The sequence below is a fragment of the Juglans microcarpa x Juglans regia genome, chromosome 1S (assembly GCF_004785595.1).
Source record: "Juglans microcarpa x Juglans regia isolate MS1-56 chromosome 1S, Jm3101_v1.0, whole genome shotgun sequence".
NCBI classification, from domain to species: domain Eukaryota; kingdom Viridiplantae; phylum Streptophyta; class Magnoliopsida; order Fagales; family Juglandaceae; genus Juglans; species Juglans microcarpa x Juglans regia.
The window spans coordinates 3,782,666-3,794,529 of record NC_054595.1 but is presented as its reverse complement, the minus strand read 5'-3'; the positions used below and the strand labels follow the sequence as shown (position 1 = coordinate 3,794,529).

General features: G+C 28.7%; 1 protein-coding gene across 1 annotated transcript; it reads right to left on the bottom strand.

The window, feature by feature from the left end:
* Window positions 1-630: 630 nt before the first annotated feature.
* LOC121247587 (cytochrome P450 87A3-like) lies at window positions 631-4,290 on the bottom strand. The gene is made up of 9 exons (XM_041145962.1): window positions 4,039-4,290; window positions 3,295-3,619; window positions 3,053-3,202; window positions 2,648-2,896; window positions 2,350-2,439; window positions 2,146-2,224; window positions 1,477-1,583; window positions 1,198-1,325; window positions 631-859 (listed from the first exon to the last, which is right to left on the bottom strand). The coding sequence occupies exons 1-9, from the start codon at window positions 4,242-4,244 to the stop codon at window positions 757-759; spliced, it is 1,437 nt and encodes a 478-aa protein (XP_041001896.1). The 5' UTR covers window positions 4,245-4,290; the 3' UTR covers window positions 631-756.
* Window positions 4,291-11,864: the final 7,574 nt, after the last annotated feature.

The window sequence follows — 11,864 nt, the reverse complement described above, 5'->3', positions numbered from 1 at the left end:
CTCACACCTAACCACTTGGCTAGACATGCATGCCTCTTGGTCTTTAAATGAAACATCATGACCTTTAAATCAGTATATGTCAGTTGAAAAGTTACAAGTTAAGAGTTGTAATCTTTTACATAGTGCCACTTCATTTTATATAAATAGAGGATGGGATCCACGAATTTTAACATTCCATTTTCCCATACTTTCAGTAACTTACGCAATTTTGTAGCAAAATTCTGAGGAAAAAACTTCAGAATTGCTATCTGTAGTTAGTAACTTTATTATATCCTGGAGGTGAATTAGTTCGATAGCAAACCCTTTTGAGTGTGGGCAATTATTATCTTAAAAATATATAATGTTCTACACGCTTAAAAGTCGCATTTATTTTTTCAGATTACTGTATCCACTCAAGTTTCTCCAATAATATCCGGTTGTTTTGGTGCACTCAAGAAAAGTGTACTCTTCGTGACATTGTAGCATATATAAGCTCATGAATACTTAAATCATGTTATTGATTGGAAAATTAAACACACACTAATAATCATCAATATCACTAATACATGATTAATTTATTTATATAATATATATATATATATATATATACGTACTTATGAAGGTGGTAATTAGTTATTACAATATTCCCGCGCATCCTCACCTAATTAAGATATCTCAAAGCAGCAATATAGAATAATAGGCACCATTAATATATTATAAGATCATCATGAGGTGCATTTATTTCGTTTCGCATTGGATCTAATGATCTCTTCTTCATCAGCACTTCATGTCCTTTTCGGAGATCTCAATTGGTAGACCATTCGGGAACACCAAGCCTGGCCTTCGAATCATCTTCTCATCTCCTCCATTTATTTTCCACCTAAATTATATGTGTATATATATATATATATTAATTAGTTACGAACAAAGAGAAAAATAAAAGAGTAAGAAATATTGTTTTTTATCAATAAATAAGTCATACTTATTGTATGCCATATTTTAAATAATTACCATTTAAGTATTGGTTATATTAATATATAAAATTATTTAAAACGTGTCACATTAATAAGCTGTGCATGATGTGTATAAAATGTTCAAATCTAGCTTGTAAAAAGGGAAGAAAATGTTGAAAAACTTCAAGTAAATATAAAAAGAATATAATTTAGTTGCGATATTCTTTATATATATATATATATATATATATATATATATATACACCTGTATTTTGTGACCAAGTAATGAATAAATATGGCCATTTGGAGCTTTGCAAAGTCGGCTCCCACGCAGAGTCTCACACCACCACCGAACGCCATGAACGTTTTAGACCCTGCATGCAATTCTTTTCCCTTTTTTTCCCCAATATTCCATTTTGAAGAGAAAATCGAAGTAGAAAAATATCCAATATTATAAAATGATTAATTAAATTAACATTTTTGCAGTAATAATATAAATTAAATGCAAATGACATAAATATAAATATATTAATATTATACATACCTCCCATCGCCATGGGTTAAATGTGTGGGGATCGGTGTACACATCTGGGTTTAGATGTAGAGCAGATGGAACAACCATGACTAGCCAGCCTTCAGGAATTGTATATCCTGCAAAACAAAAACAGAAAAGTGTTCTGATCTTCACAACATTATTCAAGCTATTCAAGTTATATCTACGAGAAAATTGTTTATTTGTAACCAGTTATTTTTAGCGAAAATAATTATTTCCTGCCAAATAGTCTGTTTTTGACGCAAATAGTTATTATCGTCGCAAATAATCTATCACAAATGCATGTTTTTCTTGTAGTGTGTATATATATATATATATATATTATTCAAGCTATCTATGTTGATTTGGCAAATTATAAGTGAATTATATCTTAACCATTTATATAAATGATGATAATGATCACATTAATTAATCACTTAAAAATAATGTGAAAACTAACGAATGCATTGAGATGATTAAATTTAAGACCAAGACCATTATTTTTCTACGAGTAGTAGTGTTACATATATTTATAATTTTTATTTATATTTTTATTTATAAGACTCATTTTGTTAGTTTTATTTTCAATTTCAAATTTTGAATTTTAAATTTTATAATTTCTAGCATATAGAGAAGTAAGTTTTTATTAAGTACAAATAACATTTTTCCTTTTCTATTTACCCTTCACTTCCACATCTTTTACGACCTTTCTGAAAATCGCCGGGACAATGTTTGCCAACCTTACTGTTTCATTGATAACCTGCAAATTAAAAATTAAGAAATCTCTAAGTTTATTATAAACAAGAGAGAATACCATAAAATCCAGTGGATAAATCAAGGTTTAATTACAAATTAGTTTTAATCATAAGCACTACTCGTACGTACCATATGTGTAAAAGTCATCGCCTTGTATTCTTGCCACGTAATTTCAGATGTCTCATCATCACGGTTTTTCAGAATTTCCTCATGCTCTTTCTGCCATATGAAATATGATCATTTCCTTCAATTAATTAATATATCAATCCTCATATATATATATACATATATATATATATTTTTACCAAAAATAAATTATATAAAAATAAACTTACAAATTAACAGTATATCATAAGGATTAAACATAAAGATTAGAAGAAGCTTGAAAAAAAGTTTTTGACTTTAAACAATCTTAATTATTACAAACCGTTAGTTCAGCCAGCACGTCTGGATGATCAGAGATAAACTTTGGTAGTAATGTTAAGGTTGTCGACGTAGTTTCATGATAAGCAAACAGAAGCACCAAGACCAAGTCAATGGCAGATGATTCATTCAAAAAAGACTTTTCACTCTCCACTTCCTCAAGCAAATGATCCAAGAAATCACCACGATGAGTCTTTGATGCTTTCCTATCGTTGTAGATATCCGCAATTATCTTTGTAGCATTTTTACGTCCCTAAAATCAAACACAAAATGAAACTAATTAATTTATATATTAAATATTATTCAAAGACATAAGAAAACGAAATAAACAAGCTGCATGCTCATTTTTCTTATAATTATTAATTATTTCCATTAATATTATGAGCAATATTCAAATAATAATTAGTACCTGGAGACAAGCATGGTATGCAGTGCCAGGGATGTCAAGAGGAAAAGAGAGGAGACCATAGATAAAAGCTTTGAAATTCTCTGCCAATTTCAAGGGTGTCTTCGACTCATCATAACTCATCAACTGCTTAGCAGCATAGTCAAATAACATCTACAAAACAATAAAAATTAGATATATGATCAATATTTAAGAAAATTAATAAAAATTATAGATCGCATGAATTCCGACAATATTACTATTACATTTGAGGTTACTTCTTTCAAGTCCACAGTTCCATGTCTAGCCCAAGCATGCAGATGACTGCAAATCACTGCATCCAGTTCGCTCATTACATTTGCCTTGAGGTTTTCGGGGCCAACAAGGTGTAGAATCAAGTTCTTGAGGTATTTGTGAATTATCCCGTGATGAGTGAGAAGACTTTTTTTTCCAAGAACTTTCATGAAACTCTCTGTATACCATAATAAGACAGATCTATCTTCTTGTTGAAAAATGTAAGTGTTGACTTCAGGATCCGTCGAAACTACCACCTTTTTCCCAACTAAACTTGTTCTAAATACCGCCCCATACCTGAATTAATGAAAAAACAAAACCAGATAAATTTGCAAGTTAATGAAATCATGGGCAATAATTAAGAATATTAGTATTGCAGCTTATATGTAAGTCATGCATTAAACATGGAAATTGGAAAATATTAAAATGAGATCAGGAAAGGAAAATTAAAATGGCAATTCTGATATAAATAAAATTGTAATAAGTGTGGAGAGTGTTCTCTACTGCACGCATTGTTAATATAAAATTTTATGATAGATGCAAATTATACTAGCGTTAAGAACAAAATTAATTATTTGTATTATATTCTTAAAAGAATGAAAGCAGGTACATCCTCTATACCGGCTAACAAGTATGAAGACTATGCATGCAATATATCTTTTAGAACTTTAGTATTCATGATCGATAGAATAATATATATATATGATGTTACGTACTTCTCCATTCTGTTTCTAATGAAGGGAGGGATGCTGTGAAATGGATGAGGAGCGAAGAACTGTAAGGTTTCACCGATAATGGGAAAGCCCATAGAACCAGGAGGAAGCTTGCCATTGCACTTGGGGTTAAGCCACATGTAAACCCAGTGACTAATCCCAACTGCAAGTAAAGCAGTAAGACATAGAATAAAGAACCACATGATCATGATCAATATCTTTATATATTGCCCAGTAGTACTGAATCAATGGCGGTACTTGAGTTCCAAAGCTGGGGGAGGAGCTTCTTTATATAGGCAAAAATAGTGTAGCTAGCTAGCCAGGCTTAGCCACATACATACGCAATTACGTGGACATGGGTACAGCCGTGAACGAGAGTGATTATAATTGAGGCTTGCTATATATCAGTCTACAGTCCGTTATATATCAGTCTACAACTCGCAGCACACTTTATATTATTATTATTATTATTTTTTTTTTACTGCAGCGCACCTCATGTGTTGCGGTTGTAGGCTGTTACATACATATTTCCTAGATGAAAACGTCAAACTAAATATGAAGGTCGAATGTGTGTCCCGAAAAGCATATTTTATTTTTTTTATTTTTTTTCATTTATTTTTTTAATCATCATAACTATTTTTAAAAAAATAAAAAAAGTTACAATATTATTAAAAAATATTTCTTTAATCCTTAAGTGAAAAAAAAAAAATTCGAGATATACTTTCGAAACAAGTTTTGGTGAGTTTAACATTTCTGTACGAAGGTCAGGCTTTATCCGTGAATTCCTTATCTCACGTTTAAACATCCAATTAGAAATTAACATGGCATGAAAATCACCTGGCTGGTTTCGGGATTCGTGGTGAAGATTGCTTCTTGCAGGTTACCCAAAAAGGAATCCATGATTAGAGTACTAGATACCATTATAACACCAATTACACTGAAGTTTGGAGAAGTTTGTGCATCAGCTAAGGTGAAGAGGATCAAACCCACAACCAAGAGTATCGCAGACACGTATTCAATTGATATTTCCGCCTCAGACCAGGTATGAATGCACCCATTACCATGACTGGGAGAACCTGAATGCACCCAAAATTCATAGAGTCGGCTACTCTGCCATCTATAGTCCGCTCGGTTTGACCATAATTTTTAAATTTTTTTTTATTTTTTTAATATTTTTAAAAAATAAAAAAATATATCAATACACTTAAAATAACTTCTTTAATCACTAAGTATAAAAAAAAATTCGAAGCGATACGCTCGTGCAATAATAGGGAGGCAGCAGAATAGGCTTTCTCAAATCGATAACAATGAGAAAATATCTCTGAGGACACCGAAATTATCTATATATAATCAGCTAAAAACAATCATTCTAAGCAGATTTTTATTAAAATTATAGGGATAAAATACCCTAAAAGCCCTCAATCGACTTCAAAACAAGACACATTTCTGCAAATTAAAATCCTTTCAATTTAAATATCAAAGATATTGGGGCCTAGCTAAGTTACCAATAAAATATATTCTCAAAGGGCTTCCTCTCCATAAAAATTCAAAGAGAAAGAAGCCTTAACTATTTATCAAAATTTATTCTCAGAAAGCTATTAATTGCATTTACTTAATTTCCATTGTTATACAGCAATAAGCCTTCATCCAGAAAGCATTATGCACTGTTTTTTTTTTTTTTTTTTTTGGTTGGGGGGACATATCTTATCTCCAATTAAAAGAAAAAGCGAATGAATTTGCTTGTTTACCTTTGTGGATTTGAACATAAGTTGTGCAGGGTAGTTCAGGAAAGCCAAGGACCCTTTGGTAAGTCCATGGGAACCCATAAGCACAGCAGAGAGTTTCACATAAGTCTTTCATGGGTTCACCACTTGCTTGGGGGTGAAGCCTTGGAGATAAGGCAGAAACAGGTAGACAACGCCATGAACAAATGTGAAATACCAATCATAGCTGGGAAAAAAAAAAAAAATCATATGAATCCATCATGAATAATTATAGTAAGAAAATCCTTAATTAAACCTAAGAATTAGATGTTCGGCATAAAAATGGATAAATATGAAATCTACATAAAAAATAATTTTGTAATAATAAATCTCACCTTTTTTAAAAATAAATACGCAATGCATGCACACTCTAACATTATTTCTAACATTACACTTTAATAATTTCCAACTTCACCTTTAATAAAATTATTTGTCCATAAAAAGTTATGAGTACCATAACTTGCAAGTCATAATCTAAAAAACAAAATAGAGGACGTACTGTCTAAGAACAAAGGACATGGGGCTTGAAGTAGACAAGTCGAGATAAATAATTATGAGGTCTATATAATTTTTCTTGTTAGGAAAAGAAAAAAAAAAAAAAAAAAAAAGTCTGTATGTGCTTACTCGTGGGGAGCACTCAAGAATTATTGCAGCTAAACTCTTAAATTTTAGATTATTAGCTAGTGTAATGTAGAAACTTTTTCTTACGTATAGCTAAATTTTAGATTTGTATTGACATTTAATTAGGCCATTATCGTTGCTCTTAATAGCTCAGCCCACAATTTTTGACCAATGACAAAAACCTATATTTTATTAAAAAAAATTTCAAGAAAGAAAATAATGTTGAAAATATTGTAATAATTACATTAAAAATTGTCTATAATAATTAAAATATATCAAAATGAAAAATTAAATTTTATGTTAAAATTATGTAAAAAATAACTAAAGTTATAAATAACTAATTACATTTGTAACTAAATGCATGTAAAAAAGAAAAGAAAAGGAGATCTAATATTCATCATGTAATCCATTACATATTATATTGTTTGGTATTTAGCGAAGTGTTATAGGCATTAAATGATTAGATAAAAGTAATCTCATAACTAATGTAGATTCATGTGATTCATTAAATCTACTTTATAATAAAAATAACTTTACGATCTGATGAATCATATTAAGTCACGTCATTTTATGAGATTATTTTTGTCTATAATTAATTTGTAACTAAAGTATTTCTTTTTTACTATATCATGTAGTCGGCCAGCCGCCAACATGTGCTTAATCCAAGATTGAAAAAAAGGTAAACCGATAAATTAGACCAAACCGAATCGGATCATAGTGTTTGGTCCAGTGTAAAATTGGTTTCGTCTGCTACCGAATCCAAATTTGCAAAACAGGTTCCAAGTCGGTTCGGTTTTGCTTTTGCTTTTTTTCATACTGGACCGGACTGGTTTATATAAATATATATTTTATTATATATAAAACAAGTTATATGATTTTTTATATTATATTATATTATATTATATATATTATATGCTAAATTGCTGATTAATTTAACATGTAATTTTAAAATTTTATTACTCATGTATAATAATCTGGCCGGTTTTAATGGTTATTATATTTGCTATCATCAACATTTAATATAACATATAAATTTTAATTTTATAACATAAAATCTTAATCTTAAACATGAATATGAATATTAAGTTATTAATATAAACTTACTTTTGATATGTATATATATTATATCAAATTTAAATATATTTTTAATAAACTATAATATATATTATTTTTAATAAATACATTTCTATACATTTTATAATAATAATAAAACTCGGGTTTAAAGTCATCTGTTGCAAAGTGATAGCACAAAGTTATCTAAAAATTAATTGGTGCAAACTCTTCCTGCTATAAATGCATGCTCGAGCAGTAGCTATAAGCTAGTAAAATGGAGAGGAAAATATATTGTATAAGTCAGCAGAGCGGGACCAATAAAAAGAATTAATCACCTCTTTCAGGGTTTTGAGCCACAATATTCCAACCCCACCCTATTTCCATTGAAAGTCAGAGTTATATATAGTACATGACTAGAGCAAGCTAGTTCCAAAATAGTTGACCCACCTACCAAACTAAGATATGATTATGTTTAGATTTTGACGTGATCTTATGTAGCCTATAAAAAATAATAAATAATAATGAATTATTTATAAATAATAGTAAGTAGCAGTAAAATAGTCTTACATTTACCAAACACAACCTAATCATTCAAACAATGTCCCAATCAAGATAATTTAACATATTACATTACATATTAAATTACATATTACATATTAAATTACATATTACATATTAAATTACATATCCACCTTAAGAAATAGGAGTTTTGCTATTCATCATTCTCATACATTACATATTACACTCTTTTTTAGTTTTTAATTTTTTTTAATTTTTTTTTTAGTTTTATTTTTTATAAAACTAATTGAATTCTTCTACTCAACATCTATATATTATACATATAGTAAGAGAAAAAAAATTAAAAATTAAAAAATCATATGTGATACATGATGTGCACCGTAAAAGATGATGAATAAAATTTTTTAAGAAAGAAAGGCATTATTACTTTTATGAAATTGTATATAGCTTTAAATTAATCATGAAGGTAGATAGCATATGCTGTAATATATAGAATTGTGGGAGCCTAGACTTCTGAATAATTAAACAGGTTTTGCCGGCTTCTAGCTAGTGGACAGAGTGAGTTATAACCCGGCTCGATTGTAGTTACTCTAGTATGGCTTATGACTTAACTTGTAGTGTGGGATTAGTCATCATTGGGTATAGAGCATAGTTATACCCAATTTTGCTCTATACCCAATGACAGTAATTTCATAATTAGTTTACGACTCCTTTTAAATCAGCTAATATAATTATGAAATTTTATTAAATGATAATTTCGATTTTACTTAACTACCATTTATTTTAAATAGAGTAGTAAATTAATTGTAGACTAATTATAAATTTATCAATTTTCTTTTATAAAATATTTTTATATGAGAAATAGTATTTACAGTCGTGAAATGAGTAAGCGCGACACAATTCTTTTGAAAAGAGTGAGTAAATACAATACCTATATGAAAAAATTAATTAATTTTTTAATAGTGGACTCCACTATTTCTTAAAACAATTACGAATTACTTGCGTACTTCACGACTGTATGTAACATTATTCCTTTTATATACCTAAAAATTCTCTTATGCCCGAGATAATCTATAACTCCAAGAATTCCTTTGTGATTCAAATTAGTTTTGTAAAAGTTGTTTGACTTATCCCGTTTGAATACTGAGATAAAATGAAATGGTTTTTGATGAGTTGAATAAAATGTTGTTTGAATATTATTTTTTAATATTATTATTATTTTAAAATTTGAAAAAGTCGAATTATTTATTATATTTTATGTGAGAGTTTGACAAAATTATAATGATTATATGGAAAGAAATAATTTAATTTTGTATAACCAAATCAGCTATAACTAATGAAAAGGTAGGTTTTTCATATGATTTTAAAATTTATTACATACTTTTTTAAAAGAAATGTGTACACTGTATGAATTCTTTTTCATTTATATAACCTTCATAATTTCTATCATAAAAATGATTTATACACGATATTTTTTAGAACACATCTCATAATAATGTATTAAATGAACGATAATTTTGTAAAAAGAAATGATATACACACAACACATTACATAATATATTACATAATAATATTTTAAATAAGAGATATTTTTATAAAATAATATTATTTTTATAAGATATTTTATAAAAATACTCATTATTTAAAATATAATTATAAAATTCAATTGTTGTGTACAGTAGTCAAACCCACGTGACTCGTGACTAAATGCACTAAATGCTAGATGTAAAATGATTTACATGCTAGATATTGTGTGAAAAATATTTGAATTTTAGTGTCATGGGTCACATGGGTTCGATTACCGTACACAATAATTGAATTTTCTTTTTCAGAATCAAACGATAATTAAATTTTCAAGACAAGTATCTCTTACTAGTCGACGTGAAAAGACTGAACTCCGGTCAACACTGTATGGATTCAGATAACATGTGGCCATCTCGAGTTCTGGAGACTTCTTTCCTCCTTGCATTGATTTCGTTAAATTCATTTTCAAAATGTGATAAAATGTAAATATTTTTTATAAATCTAATACTTCATTATCCATAATTCCATATTAGAGTAGTATTTATAAAAACAATAATATAATATTATTTTTTTAATAATAATATTTTTAATTTTTTCATATTTTATAAATATACTAACCATATATTATTTTTTTCAATTAATTTTTTTCTTCAACTTAATTATTCAACAAATATATTTTATCAACATTTCTTCTACCTAATAATTATATATATAAATTACAATGCACAATTTTTATATAATTTTTATTCATTTTTAGATTTAATATTTTTATTTGAGACATAGAAAAATATTAAGTTTATAAAGAGAATTGCTTAAAAAATTATAAATTCATGTGATTTGAGCAACAGTATCAATGCACAATTTTCTGTTTCATTTTGTTTTTAGCTTCATGTATTGAAACGACAATGTTGAAGGCCAGTCTCAATACGCATTCTTTTAACGTGGTCTCGCAAGCTGCCAACAAATAAGTATAAAATAATATCGATAGTTGTAAATAGTAGATCTTTAAATTTGAAGATGAAGAAGAATGTCATGTAACTCAAAGTTTTAGATTTGAGTATATGGTGAATCTAATGTAGTGATTTTAAAACCAAATTTATCAAACTTTGAAGATTGGCCAATGCTATAGGACTTTTAGGACAGGTTTGACGAGTACACAAAATTTTTATCTCATTTTATTATTATAATTTTTTAAAATTTTCATACAAAATATAATAAATAATTTAATTTTTTCAAATCTTAAAATAATAATAATATTAAAAAATAATATTTAAAATTTTTATTTAAAATAAAAAATTCTCATCTCACTATCCAAACTTATCCTAATCAACTGAAATGAACTCCGGTCATATACTCATTTTTTTCAAAGTCAGTTGATAGTAGAAATATTGTGTCGATATCTTCTAGAGCTTGTTTGACGTGTAAATTATCTTTATAATATTTGTAAATGATAATAAAATTATTTATAATAATAAAATTATTTACGTTAAAATATTTTATTAAATTTTGAAAAGAAAATAAATCAGAATAATAATATTATAAATTTTAAAAAAAATCTAAATGTCATTTTTTTAATTTAAAAAAATTGTATTATTTTATATTTTATTTAAAAAATTGAGAAAATTATAATAATTAAATAATAATTAACCGTACAAAGTACCATAACTTATATACACTCCACCTCTACTGCCACCATGTTTCTAATTAGTTTCTCTTGGTTACGTAGCTGATTTAATTAGTAGTTTCGTTTAAGCTCTCACAACTACTGTTTACTCCTTTAACATTGATGGTGATGATGATGTGTACGGATGGAAGAGTTGGTGATTTTGACCAAAGATTATCGGGATGATTAGATGTAAAAGTCTCTTAATTATCAAGTGCTAGCTAGCTAGTAGGGGTGTGCAAAATTTTGAAAATTCTGACTTCGTCTGACTTTCGCTCCGATTCCGATTCCGACTCTGACTTTGTCAAAGTCATCGGAATTCAGAATCGGAATTCAGAGTAGCTCTGAATATCTATTCGGAGTCGGAGTCAGAGTCAGAGCTCCAAGAAGCTCCGATTCCGACTCCGAAATTTTTTTTACTGTACACTTGCGCTCGAGCGAGGTGTCGAGCGCAAGTCGAACACACGTTGTATTGAACACCAGAGAGGTTTGCTCGAGCGACATGTCGAGCGGAAGTCGAGCGAACCTCTCTCCTCTCTGAAAGAGTTCCACTCGAGCGCCACGTCGAGAGCACGTCGAGCTCCGACCTCCGATCGGAGTCGGACTCCGACTCCAATTCGGAGTTGGAGTCGGAGCTCCAATTTGACTCCGACTCTTGTCGGAGTCGGAGGTCGAAAATGAACACT

Excerpts from the sequence above, each read along its gene's own strand:
- LOC121247587 (XM_041145962.1), bottom strand. The coding sequence starts at position 4,244 with ATGATCATGTGGTTCTTTATTCTATGTCTTACTGCTTTACTTGCAGTT. Across the intron at positions 3,203-3,294 it reads TGAAAGAAGTAACCTCAAAT|ATGTTATTTGACTATGCTGC; the intron begins GTAATAGTAATA and ends ATTGTTTTGTAG. Across the intron at positions 2,897-3,052 it reads CATACCATGCTTGTCTCCAG|GGACGTAAAAATGCTACAAA; the intron begins GTACTAATTATT and ends GTTTGATTTTAG.